The 14,986-nt window shown below is 33.6% G+C and overlaps 1 protein-coding gene across 3 annotated transcripts in view; it reads right to left on the bottom strand.

The window, feature by feature from the left end:
- The window catches only part of LOC139691430 (tyrosine-protein kinase receptor torso-like), an 80,834-nt gene that overhangs the window by 11,181 nt on the left and 54,667 nt on the right, over positions 1–14,986 (bottom strand). For all 3 annotated transcript variants that reach the window (XM_071589243.1, XM_071589244.1, XM_071589245.1), the window contains 7 exons: positions 12,281–12,467; positions 11,898–12,172; positions 8,587–8,871; positions 6,335–6,653; positions 864–1,117; positions 384–630; positions 89–189 (listed from right to left, as the gene is read on the bottom strand). In XM_071589243.1, coding sequence (XP_071445344.1) covers positions 89–189; positions 384–630; positions 864–1,117; positions 6,335–6,653; positions 8,587–8,871; positions 11,898–12,172; positions 12,281–12,467 — 1,668 coding nt within the window. The remainder of the gene's footprint in view (positions 1–88; positions 190–383; positions 631–863; positions 1,118–6,334; positions 6,654–8,586; positions 8,872–11,897; positions 12,173–12,280; positions 12,468–14,986) is intronic.

Here is a 14,986-nt window from a genome sequence, read left to right as displayed (position 1 = left end):
GTTAACCTAAATTCAGTTTTTAAAAAATGAATACAAGATGGTTGAAATATCATCATACCCTCAATAAGTATAACCGTTCAGTTCTTACCATTCCCATTACTATCTGCCTTGCATAGGATAGAAGATATGCTGGTGTCAAATCTTTTGCATCAATTGATTCACCACAGTCAGGGCTATTGTCATTCAAATCTGTAAGGATAATGTAGACAACCATAAATTCAAATTTCATAATTTTGTTGGGTGAATAATGATACAATCAAAATTGATAATTGAATAGAAACCAAAAAAAGGTCAACGTTATTACATATTATGAAATATAATTATGTTAGGCATCTGATACAGAAGATGCTTGATCAATTTTACAATATCACAACTTCACCTACCTGGTGGAATTCCATAAGAGTGGTTCGTTACAACTATTGAATTACACTTAAAATTAACGTCCTCTTTTGATGATGAGGAGTGGTTCAATATTGCATATTTTAAGGGCCTTTGACAATCTTTATTTTCATATATTCCATTGATGCACTTCATTTCATTTTGCTCTATTATTTGATCTAATTTTTCTTCAGATACATCAATGTTACTTTGTCCTTTCATGAATCCCAAGGGTCCGCTTTCTTGCCACACCTGTGGTAATTTTTTTACAAAAAGAAGGGAAAATATACCTTGAAATCACATAGTATAAAATTATGAAAACTCCAGTCATATTTCACCAAAAATTAGATATTTTACATTGTCTACATAATTGTTATGTGCTAAATAAAACCTCCCAAATTTATTCAAAAATTGAATAAATGATATTGTGAAAGTGTTAACTGTGAATGCTCAAAATTAGCTTTTCAACAATATTTTATCCTTACCTTCTGTAGAAAATTATGTAGATCACCAAGAGCACAGTGTTCCACAATTAGTAAAAGGAGAGGTTTTGAGGTACAAAAATTACTTTCTGGAATATCTGGGGGTAGTGATAAATTTAAGACAGGTGTTTTATTTTTTATTTTCCTTGTATGACAGCCAATTAGGGAGACAACATTAGGGTGACTGGATTTTCCCAGAAATTTTAAGGTCTCCATTTCATGAATCAGTTGCTTCTCTTCTTCAACTGAAGCACCCACTGAAAAGTACAAAATGTATGAACATAGCCATGATATAAGTCTAAACCAGAACTTTTTCCAATAAGAGAACGAGTGACGAATGATAATTTTTTCCTTTGCCTAGTTAAATATGCAAAAATGAAACTTAATGATGAATTGTTAGCTCAACATGTAATGCATAAATTGTGCCAATGTCATTGATTTAACTCCAGTTTTGCATCAGCGGCAGCCATGGTAAGTTGAAACATGATCAGTTCACCTATGCCTTATTCGGAGACTGAAAATTGCTATTTATAGGTGGTAGTTACTAAGTGAGGGTAGGTTTTTGATACACCCTGGCACTACACATGTAGTGCAATCCTAAGCCCTGATTAATATTACACAAAATACTCTTAAATCCCATACTAGATACTAAAACAATTCATCTTCTCTACATAATTTCTAACTCCCATATTTCCATCAAAATTCCTTGTCCTTTCCTCCCTCTTTGTCTCTTTCCTAGCTTCTTAGCTCTGCGATCACTTTCAGCCTCTCATTATCTCCAGCATGCACTTGTCCTGAATCCTTCAAATTTCTCCCAACAACCTTCTCTCATGCCTTACCATGCCTAGAACTTCATCAGTTATTTTTCCTATATTTTTAAATTGTTCTCCAAACACCTTCTCTGATCAATGAAAAATCTGTTTAGTTAAATTATCATGGTCCATCACACCTTGGAGTGGCTACTCATATGCAGTAGTAAGGAGATCTCTTAATGCTTAGAAGTAGTAAATAAGAAAATTTGGGAGTCCCTGGACCATTGCATGAGATTAACTAGAAGAGAAACACAAAATTCAGAATAAATTATGAATAAATATTCAAAAAGACTCACAAGAACAATTTAAAGAAGTACTGATTGTCAAGTTCTCTTGTTAGATGAAGCTAAGAGTGTAGTGAGATCCATTGTGTCCATCTATAACCTAGTATAAATGGTAGACTACCGATAATAATAATTCAAAAGCATTCGCAGATGCATTTGGTATTAAGTCAAAAAGTAAGAGTATAATAATTCTAGAATCGAGAAAAGGTCTACAGGATTTTAGTGCATGTTTTTCATATTAGCATAACAATAATGGATATATTAAAAAGTCTAATGTATATCAATATATATAAATCAAAAATTAAAATTCCTTCTACCTCAAATATATTCAGAAAAATCAACAAATTTATTAGATTCTGAATTGTAACCGGGGGAATTCAAAGATATCAAGTTATACTTGATAATGTTTAATGTATCTATACAGCATTTATATATTATTATTACCCCTCCAAACCATGAAAACTGACTCCTACTCATGAAGAGACAGAGAATATTTCAGAAGGTTCAGCTGTGGTAATAATTTGGGGGAACTCCGAATTGAAAAACTGTGATGTGCCGGTATTCACCTCAGCAACAAGGGCCCACAACGACAACACTAAGCCTGTTACTTGCCTCCAACCAGGAATATCAAAACCTAAGTCCTGAATAGGTATTGGCATTAATTATTCTGCCAAAATGTGAAATGCCTACAAAATAAGATATCAGAGATAGAGGCAGTTGTCAAACATGGTGGCTATAATGTACTATGTCTCAATGAACATTGAATTACCAAAAATGAAGTTGATGTGAATAGCATTGGTGCTTTTAGCTTGGCATCATTATATTGCTAACCTGTGGCAAAAAATGGTGGTACCTGTATTTATGTCTTGAAAGGTATACCCTTCAAAGTAATTGACTTGGGCAAATTCTGTCTGGAATTGCACTTTGAAATATCTGCAATCATGTTGAAGGACCTGAATCTGATCATTGCTTCTGTGTGTCACTCTCCTAATGGTGTATTTGAACATTTATGTGATCAAATGGAACTAGTAATATCCATTTTTGTTTTGAAAGCCAATATCATAATTTGTGGAGATCTCAGCATTGAAGTAGCATTAAAAACTAGCGATTGTCAGGTTCTTGAACATCTTTTGCTTTCTTGTAATTTATACTGAGAAAACAAACAGCCTATTCGATTTTCTACCTGCCTAGATGGTGTTATTACCCATTGTGGTCCTGAACTGTATTGTATAAGTGTTATTGACTATCTACTATCTGACCATGAAGGTATAAGCTTCACTTTTAATACTCAAATAAATCAAAAGATATATCCAAATAGAGGTAAAACCATAATCATTAGGCCCATAACAATATAAGGCTAAGAGAGTTTCAAACTGTTTCTCTCTTGTATCAATTGATGTGGTATTTGCACAGGCTCTGTTGAGCAACTTAGTTGTCCAAGTTTTTAGGTAATTTCCTTGACATTTTTGAGCATTGCTTTCCTAAAAAAATATTAAACTCTTTGCCCACTAAAACTAACCTCTGGTATACTGGGGAGTTATTAGCTCTTATAAATGATTTACTTAGTTACTACCACTTTTACAAAACCAGTGGAAGCCTGCATAACAAAGAGGCTTACTTGAAATACAAAAGAGATTATTATAACTCAGTTAGGTGTGCAAAAAATTAAGCTTACAAGGATTTTACATCGAATACGAAAAATTAAAAATATGCCACATGGGGAGTAATCATTCAAGAAGTTGGTCATGGTAATGCAAAAGAAAATCTTCTTTTTACCCCAGAAACTGTAAACAATTTTTTCTTAAAAGCCGTTGAAGACAATTTGCTCTCTTATAAAGTTGATGCTACTAATATTGGCAGTGTGCTGCAAAATTTTCCTCCAAATAATTTAAATCTTGAATGGAATTTTATTACTCCATTTAACATTATATCGGCTGTAAAAATTTTTTAAAATTCAACAGTAAGGATATCTATAGTCTATTTCCTTTGTCAAGAACATTATTATGTTCATTGTGGATCCATTGGCTATGTTACTAAATGGATGTTTTCAGACTAGAGATTTTTCAATAGCTCTAAAATGTTGCAAAACAATACCTGTCTATAAGAAAGGTGATAAAGATGATTTAACTATTTACCACCCCATTCCCATAGTCCCTGTTTATGGTAACATTTTGGGGCTGAAATAGAAGATCAAATATTTGATTTTTTCAGGCAAATAATTTGTTTTCCAAATCACAATATGGTCATTGATCTGAGAAATCTACATTATGACTGTAGAGTCCAGAGTTAATATGTCATTGATGCATTTGAAAAGAATGAATTAGTCCCTGTGACACTTTTCAAACATAGTAAGGCTTTCGACTGTGTTAACTATTCAATATAACTATCAAAGTTAGATTATTATGGTGTTAAGGGAGTTACACGGAAACTAATTAAGTCATACTTGGATGATCGGCACCAATTGGTTGAACTTGATTACTGTCGAGCCATAGCTCTTAAAGTAAAATGTGGTGTACCACAGGACTCTGTGCTTGGCCCAGTACTTTTCATCATCATGATTAATGATTTGTCCAGTAATATGAAACGTACATCTGTTTTATATACTGATGAGACTACTTTTGTGCAAAAATGTCAACATCTAGAAGATGCAAGGTACGATCTAGCGCTAAACAAAGACAGGCTAGGGAATGGTTTGATATTAATCATTAACATTTAAATACTAACAAAACTCAGCATATTGCACACAGTCTTAAATCAAAAATAACTGATATTGACACTGCAAAAATACTGGGAATTTCAATTGATACAAAACCTAACTGGGAGACCCAAATCAGTCAGATCTGTAATAAACTGAGTAAAGCTGTTTACATGTTAATATAGCTCAACTTTCTCATTTCAAATGAGTATCGTTTAATACTTTACCATGCCTTCTTTTAATGTCATCTGAATTATGGTGTTGAATTATGGGGTCATTCCCCACATGTTAAACAAATTTTGCTGCAACAAAAGAGAGCTCTGGCTAATAAACCACCACGTGATTCCTGCAAACCTTTTTTTATTAGCTACAGAATCATGACTGTATTTAGTTTATGTATCTTTAAGGCTCTGATTTGGGTGAAAGTTAATCTAGAAACTTACCAATTAAGATCTCACAGGGTAAAGTGAATCTAATTATGACTTATTGTAGATTGTCATGAACTTACAACACATTCCATAATGTGAACATACAACTTATAACTATCTGCCTACTCAGTTGAAATTGGACTGTGTCCAGAGTTCGAAGAATAGGGTATATACTTGGTTATTTGCACACCCAAATTACTCATTGGATGAATTCTTTTGTGACAATATTCATCAAATTTAAGAACTTACTATATTTATATATTAAGTAAGTATTATTGCTATTACTTTAATTTTGTCAATGGATGCCTATTTTTCAGATTTGTCAAGTTCTCTGCCAAAAACTGCATTAAATGGAAATCATTGAAACAGAAAGTTCATGCCTTCAAAAACCACTGACAAGATTGAAAAATAAAGATGTAGGGATGTATTTCTATTTTTATTTTAGAAATAAAGTATTAAATGGCTGACTGCCGACTTAACGACATTTAATATGATTATACCATTTTTCAAAATGAATAAAGTATTATTAATATTATTGGTAGTCTACCATTTTTACCTAGGTTTTTGGATGAGTGGAGACGATGCACTCCTACATTTCTTAACCTCACCTAATGAAATAAAACATAACACCTCCTACTAAATTTAACTATTCTTCAATTTTGCATACATTCTACCCCCTTCCTTTCACAGAACATCCTTCTCCCTATCGCAGTCTTCAGTGTCGAATTGCCAATCAAAATACTCCGAATTCAGTTTTCCTGTACTCTTTGGAATTCTCCTAAATTCTCTCCTCCACCACCTTGCCTAGCACCTTTTTGATTTCCTATTCATCCAATTTACCTTTTCTATCCTTCTCCACACCCACATCTCAAAATCCTTTAATCTTACTTGAATGACCATGTTTCTGAGAAGTAGAAAACCACATCCATACAGAAGCTTTCTTAATCTTCCAGTCTTTTTTTAATCTCCTTGCTAAACACTCCAGTCATCAATTACACCCTTCTTGCAAAAGCTTATTTACTTCTAAAACTTCTTCATAATATCAACACTTTGTAAAAATGATCAATAAAGAACAATACGATTTTTAAAAATATTTTCAGGGGAACAAAACTTCTTAGCATGGGATCTATGAAACCCTTGAAAACCCCTACATTTCACACCAGAATCTGTGGCTGTAATTGTTTCATGCTGTAGGAACTGGATTGATACATATATATCAACTGTACAAAAATTTCACTCATTAAAGAAAGCTTACCTCGAAGCATTTTCACTGCTACAGCTTCCCATGATGAAGGAAGTGGGCCTGACAGATTTGCAAAGTTTCTTTTGTCAACAATGCTTAAATGATTATTTGACTTGTAATATCCTTTATAGACAACTCCAAAGGCTCCCTCACCAAGCAACTCTCTTATGACCAATTGGTTGAGAGAGATTTCATATTCATCTACCTCATTCTCATCATCCGTCTCCGCGTTTGGATCACTGCTGGTCACTTCCAGATGACTGCTTAATGTTAGTTCAGGAAGCATCCCTCCATCTTCATCATCTTCCCCACTTTTCACTCTGCTGTCTGCCTAGAAATGAATGTCAACAAATACAAATTCAAAGAAACAATGGGAGATTCCACAATGGCGACTTCAGCACAGTCATCCCCTGATGTGCATCATAATGCAATGATTTCAAAGGGTAAAAATCATTCACACCTTCCAGCTTGACACAGTTTGTTAAGGGAGGTTGCTGGGAGGTGAGACCACAATGGGCTTAAGGACTGTCCTCAATGCCAGGATTCATTTCATTCTTCCCTCATTCCTTAAAAACCTATCAAATGTACTTTATCACCCCCCACTAAGGATGCTCTCTCACCTTCTACATTGAGCTCAGCTCTTCACCACTGTAAATTGGGGCTATCAATTAGAAATTTAAAATTCCATGAAATACCATGATATTATGTTCATATTTAATAATATTTGCTGACACTGCCACAATTTCAAAGTGCAAAAATAATTCACCCTGACCAGGATCCAGGTCAAGGTGAATGATTTCTCAAGCCTTAGCTTGATTTATGTCACCTTAAGCTCCAAGATTAAAAAGTGCTACCGTAAAAGAAATTTTCTAATTTTGGTGATTGATATTATTGAATAAAAAATATGGGCTTACTATCCTCATCACCTATGCTGTAGTTTTGTCAACGTAATTAATTTAATCAGTAATTTAACTTGAGAGTAATTGATAAAATTTCAAAAAATAAATTTATCTGATAGTAACTGCATTAATATTTTAGAATAATGAGGATACAAACAATGAAACTACTTATTTTGAAACTCTTCTTATCCTTACCACATTTAATATCTACTAAGCATTTTTTGTGAACATTTACCTGAAAAGGTGGGAGCTCCAGATCCAGTGTCAGTTTTTGCATTGAAAGTGTAAAGCTCTGGAGATGGGGAGACCAACATTTTATTTTGAAGGAATAGTAAAAATACTCAAATCTATATCCTCTTTCACCATTGCATTTATCAACAGGTGGTATTGCTTTATAATGAAGTTGGGATTAAGAAATTGACTTAATTACCAAGTCTGTTGAATTTATTTCTAGGAACTGAATTAAATGCATATCTAATACGCAAAAACTGAATATCAAACTGGAATGGAACCCAGATCACGCATAATTAAGATTCCTTAAGTAATACAAAATAATTTATCATTATAAGGCAATTCCATTGAGTATATCGCTTCCATTGCCATGCTTGATACCATCAACTTTGTGAAGTGAACCCAATAACACATTGATTTCCCAAAAATTATTCTGAACAACGTATTTGGTTCCACAATATATATTGAATGTATTGAATTTTGTGATATACAATAGTTGAAAATGTTAGGGGAAAATAAATTGGTAGTAACTGACATGCTTACTGAATACTTAACCAATTATTGAAGACACGAAAATTCATGAATTTTGACCTTTTGCATGTGAGTATATGAAATATTTCCATAAACTCATCAACTTCCTGTCCAGTTGGGTATGATGCACCTTAATTAAATATTTCACCATACATCTATTGTATTTCCATGAGCTGGCAAGCTGGATTTTTGGGACAGCTTTCTGTCCCCTCCAAACAACATCAATCTTGGAACAAACTGAAAATGAATTCTAAGTAATACACAATTACCAACTTATAAGTCATAAATTCTAACTTGGACCCATTATTAAATTTTATTTTCGTAGTCTACTGTTTTAAGGTAAGATTGGATGGACAGACACTGTACACTTCTACCTTACTCCTGGTCCTGTTTTTATTGCAGCACTCATTCCAGTACCAATCACAGTAATAAATGAAAAATTGTGCATTTTTTATCAAAGAAGAATCATCAATAAATAAACCTTTCAATTAACTTTAACTAGTACATTATAACAATGCAAAACAAAACAACAAAATTCTTTTACTCAAAAAGTTGGCATGATAGAATGAGAATTACATGATTTTAATTACTTTTATATCTTACCTCAAAATATTTAGTCTTCTTATCACAACGCTGCTTTCTACGTTTTTTAATTACCACGAACAATAGAAATAAAATCATAGTAAGCAAGGTCACAAATATCACAGCGGCAATCAACTTCTCATTTTTTGAATCTACTGCTGCCATGTCTCTTTTAGGAGTTGTATGTGATTCAGGGTAATCAATGTAGAAAACCATCTGTGTGGCTCCACCCACAGATTCAAAAGTCATGGTAACAGTCAGACGTGATGTGAGCACAATTGAAGGGATGGTTATTTCATATCCATCCTGAAATATAGATGTGGTAAGAAGAACTTCACATTTCACTCCTGACCGTGAGACATAAATACCTATAATTATTCTAAGCTTTTGTTTTCCTTATTTCCTGTACTCTGATTTACCTTGTAGAAAGATCACTAATAAGTGAACAATCCCATAACTTACCATCAGCTAATTGCATTTGTATTTCCCACCACAAAGCTTTACATTGCTATAATGGTATCAGGGTGTTAATCTAGTGGGCAATTTGCAATAGGGTCTCATGGTCAAACCTATATCATACTTCTAAATTCCTCCAGCTGTAACTAAGCTGTGTGATTTTCTGTGTACCAGATTTTTTTGGCACTACAGGCAAAAAAGGTAACACTCATCCCCTTACCCTGAATGGGTGAATTTCACAGTCTTGGGTTTCCCTTGTGGTGTCCTATGTCATCACCTTTCAATCAAACCAACAGGCTGATGTTGGTAATTTCAGATAATATATGTGTATGAATATTTACGCTACATTTATTATTATTCTGAAATATTTCCAGTGCCTTAGAGAATAGCACAATCAGAAGCCAAACATGCTAATATTTCATTAGATTTAGATGAAGTTTTCAAAACCTCATGATTGTATTTAGTTTATGTATCTTGAAGGCTCTGATTCAGGTGAAAGTTAATCTAGAAACTTACCAATTAAGGTCTAACATGGTAAAGTGAATCTAATTATGACCTATTGTAGATTGTCATGAACTTACAATGCATTCCATAATGTGAACATACAACTTATAACTATCTGCCTACTCAGTTGAAATTGGACTGTGTCCAGAGTTCGAAGAATAGGGTATATACTTGGTTATTTGCGCACCCAAATTACTCATTGGATGAATTCTTTTGTGACAATATTCATCAAATTTAAGAACTTACTATATTTATATATTAAGTAATATTTATATTGACAAATTTAAGATGGTTGTAACATTTTTCAAAATGAATAAAGTATTATTGCTATTACTTTAATTTTGTCAATGGATGCCTATTTTTCAGATTTGTCAAGTTCTCTGCCAAAAACTGCATTAAATGGAAATCATTGAAACAGAAAGTTCATGCCTTCAAAAACCACTGACAAGATTGAAAAATAAAGATGTAGGGATGTATTTCTATTTTAATTTTAGAAATGAAGTGTCAAATGACTGACTGGCAAGAAGTTTGTCGCATCAATCACAAGAAAGAATCTGTATGATATTTGGTGATAAGATTCTCACATATCGAGATGAACGGTTCAGTCTTTCTATTGGTTTTTAAGTTGGAGCCACATTCAGATAATGACAGAGAAATGAAATGTTTCATTTCATATGAAAATGTGCCCTCACTTTAGTGTCATATTCTGCCATTGGATACCGATGAGGAATCAACCCTTGACCACTCTGAATGTCTAGTTGCAAATGGTCTATTGTGCTCAGACTTCATTGCGCTTCCAGATAATTCAAGTATTTTTGATGGTGGATGGTTTCCAGCTCATAGCAAAATTCAAGCAAATATGTAATCATTCTTTGAGAGGCACAAGGAAAAGAATTTTCAACAAAAAAGTATCAGAGCAAAGAGCTGAAAAATTGACAAATTCATTCAGAATTAGATTGATTTCAAGTGTAATATATGAAGCACCTTTATTTATTTCCAGGATAACCATTATCATATTACAATGGAGAAATAGTAACTATGTAGCCCAAAACTATCTCATGTAAAAGTATGAATCTGTTTTCCATAAAGACATTAATCACCCCTAATCAGCTTTACTAACAACCATTCACCATATTTATTTTCCTTGCGTGAATAACATAGCACCCCTACTTCATCTTCTTTGTCTCCTCAAAGGCATTTGACACCATAAGCCATAATAAGAGAGCAGAATTTCAGGTTTGAACTATTTCTATAAAAGAGACTTTTGACCATTTTTGTGAAAGTACAAACTGATTCTCACATTTGAAGCCTCACAATACCACTTTGTCAGAGGCTATACAGGATTATTTTGTTTTGTTACAAGTAAAAACCATTTCAGAGAGTATAACTACATAGAAATACGCATATCTCTTAATTATTATTAGAGTTTCCATTTCCAAACATTTCTCTCCAAAGCTCAGTGTAAAAACTGTCCGGGAAGGTCAAGCATAAAAATACCTCCTTTTATCATTTTTTAATCACGATAAGCATTGATGAATATGGCTTGTCTCTTCTTTTGCTAAGATTGGTAAATTATAAACTTGATTGCAGCTCTATGTAATAGGTTTGGGGTTGACACAAATATACTGGTTGATACAAATATTTTGACACAAACTGTTTGATATAACGTGAAATTAAAAAGAACTTTTATCCTATTATGAATACGCAATTACAATAAAAAGATACTACCATATCTGATGGCATATAAGACATAGGAGCATATAGATGCCCAACCATTTTAGTGGGGCTAATTCAAATAAATTCACTCTTCCTTTAACGACAGACTACTAACAAAGTGAAGGGAAATGTGAATAATATGTTAAGTCTATGATTCACAGCCAGGCATAGGACTGTTGGCTAAATAAACTGATAGTTTTGAGGTATCTCCTTAGAAGGGGGATACTGAGTTCTAATTTGCAAGATTAGTTGCAGGGCTCTTTCCTTAGTTGAGACCTAGACAAAAGACCCATTACTTCTCTTTAGTCTATCCTGACCTGGATCTTAAACATGCTGGCTAAGTAGAACAGTGAAATGAGAATGCATCAATATACTCAATTTTGACTGAAATTAATACTATAGAGAAGAAAAAGCTTGTAAAAATCAGCAAGCAGTCACACATGATGGACCAGACAAAATAGGCAATGTAACTTTATTTTGAATAGATATGCAGTAAAAATTTGGGAATCTGTGTGGTTTGATTATGCATGTGCCTTTCCACATTTATTTGCCTAGATAATACAATGGTCAATTACTGTCCACTTATATTACTTAACAGCAAACCTAAGTTAGATATGTATTTAGAGGTTAATGAAAATGATAATTAGTAAACTTACAGCAGACACTTGACATTCATGTATACCAAACTCCTTTATCAAATTATATTCTTTCAAAGCACCAATGAGACTGTTGTTGTGAGCAGTTGAATTATCATAGGCAGATATTTGACTTGTTCCCTGTTGGGTAACATTAAATGTAAAGGTCATCTGTTCATTACTCATTGTGACATAATGAGGTAATGACCAAAATATCTTCAAGTCATAAATTGAGAGTCCATTCTCATCACCTTTTGGGATGAGTTCATATTTGATATTTTCTGGAGCTGGGGGAGCTGTGAAATAGAAATTCAAAGAAATAATTAAATATTTCCTAATAACTTATTGTATAGATTTCCTCATTTTGATTGGAGAGAGTTGATCATGATTAAAGATTTTCTTACGGCATAATATCAAACTATTGTTCCACATCTCTCTGCAGGATGAAGTATTAAACTTTAGAAATGTTGCTTCACTCTCTCCTTCTAACTTCTCATCTTTGTCTCTCTGAGGATACACAGCTACAATCTTCAAGGAATAGGTTGTAGAATATTGTATTTCCTTAAGCAATGCTTGAAAATTAGCACTTGGCTGTCAAAGAAAAATATAATAAACATTAAACTTCAAAAAAAATTTCCAAACTACCATAGAAATGTATTTAATTTTTAATACTTGAATGGCCTTATTTTATGTTATGTATTAAATTAAGATTCAAATGACTAGTACATATTATGTGAAGAGCCATATTACAGCCACCTCACAAAAATTACTAGAATGTGAATCATTGGCACCAGATAACGTAAGTTTCATGAAAATTAAAGATATGAAAGTCTTATTTTCCCATCTGCAATTCAGAGATATTGATAGTACTTTCCCATCAAACCAGGAAATTTTAGTATTAAGATACTGACAATAGAAATATTACCCAATTTGATATTCTCTGCCGTTTCTTAACAAATTATTGATTAAATCAAAAAATGGGTCACCAGTTATACCTGAAGGGTAACATAAAAATGAACTATGTGACGGAGAAGAAGCACTTTCGACAGGGGAAAAATTCAATTATTAAAAAAATTGAATGCTGAATATTACTCAATTTACAGAGGAGGTCAGAGTTTACAGTAGAGCATTACATCACTGGCAAGTTTTGAATGCTACTTTCAAAAATGCAAAGACTAACTGAAAATTCACCAATACCAAAGAGTAAGTAACCAGCATGATCCTTAATCCTCATGGAGACTTAGTAACATTGTTTCCCTCTCACCTAATTTCCTCCAGATAGCAATGCACTTCCCCAAGTTGAAAGCTCTTTCTTCTAGATTCCACTCACTTCTTCCCCACTCCCTTCACTTGACCCTTCTCTTTTCTAGACCCAAAGAGTCTTGATCATGCACTGAATGCTCTAAACCTTTGAGCCTTCCCCTCTTTCTCTGACTGAGTCACCTTGTTGTGGTGCTTGTCAGTGGTATGATCCTCAAAGGATGAAATGGATTTGGTATCATTGCTGAACAGTAGGAGTAGAATCTAGTGACCAGACTTTCAACAGCCTGTGATTGCAAAGTGGAAAGAGATGAAGAGTAGGATGAGGAAAAAGGTGGCTTGTGTATTGACTTTCCACCCAATGTTCGAGGGTTCAAATCCTAGTAGTGGAGTTTTCAGCAGTTCTTCAATCCCTACTTGGGGTACAATGTTGAGGGCATCACCATCCCTTGGACGCGATATTTATTCCTGAACCCTGATGGCTTTTGTCAAGATTAAGCTAGTGCCAATACTGGTTTTCTCTATACCCTTCCCCCATTCCCTGAAAATTCCACCTTTATCAAATAACCTTCCATTCTACAAATGACCTCAGCTGTCAGTTGCTTCCCTTATAAAACTACCAAAAAAGTGAAAAGGTAAGGATTATGCAAACTTTAATGAGCAAAATGCTTCATTTATACTCAGGAGACAACTGAGTGATTTTCAATAGATGGACCAAGGACCCACTCTGAGGCATTGATGCTGGGTGAATATGTTTAGAAAGTAAGAGAAAATTGTTATACCCACAAAATATGAAATTTGAGTGCTTCAATTTATGATGCTGTTGGAGGTCTATTTGACTTGAATAGAATATTCAACTTGTTTAATCAATATGATAATTCTACATTAACCACAGAAATGTAACTGCTCATCAATGTTTGTAATAATCATTTTTTCTTGGAGCAATGGGCATACATTTTTATGTTGCATGAATTCTTGACATGGGTAAAAATATATTCATAAACTTGACTAAAGGATCAAAAGTCAATTCTAATTTAACTTAAACTAATTCTATTGGGTTTTAACTTTTAATTTATCTCAGCAATACATTTATGTCTATAAAAATACCCCACAATCCACTGAAAAGTTGCGTGGCAGGGGATAAAAGCACCACGAGGAATGGGCAAGGGTTAAGGGAGATGATGGATTTTTAAGGGGCAGAGGAAGAGAAAATTAATCCAATTAAAAATCCTCAAAAATCTAATAAGAGGTGGCCCCTAAAAAGAACCAAACCCAGCATGCACATACATATGCATTATCACTAAACTCGCTTTAAATCAAGACTCAATTCTAGTCACTACAGAAGCTCGCATATTACATAGGAGGGGACAAAAATGAACATAGACCACCATCAATCCAGGTCATGCAGTTCTGTAGAGCAAGAAGTGGACAACATCAGTTACTCAAAATAAGTCCTGCAACTTGAGGTCCCTGCCCTTGAGGACCGATGGTGAAAATAGGGGAATGTGAATGTACAACAAAAGATGGTTAAAGAAAGTTTTAACATGCACTGCATGATGCATAATGTGAAAAATGCATTGAATTTAATTACGTTTTGTTAATCTTTACAGCTTCCCCAAGTCTGTATGAAATGAGACATTTTTTCTACTTTCCTCACTACTCATACATTGTACTCACTCACGTTCAAATAGATCAGGCTACTGCATCAATGATAGGGAAATATATAAACTCATATCATAGCAATACAGCAAGACATATCTGTAACAAGCTGGATGGTTCAAAATGTTATTCATTACATTTTACCTCATTGCACTTTGAATCAACAAACATTCAAATTTGTAATAAAGTAC

This window comes from Hetaerina americana, unplaced genomic scaffold (genome assembly GCF_022747635.1).
Source record: "Hetaerina americana unplaced genomic scaffold, ioHetAmer1.1.p SCAF_35, whole genome shotgun sequence".
In the NCBI taxonomy this organism is placed as follows: domain Eukaryota; kingdom Metazoa; phylum Arthropoda; class Insecta; order Odonata; family Calopterygidae; genus Hetaerina; species Hetaerina americana.
The sequence above is the reverse complement of the archived record's forward strand: the minus strand, read 5'-3'. Positions and strand labels throughout refer to the sequence as shown.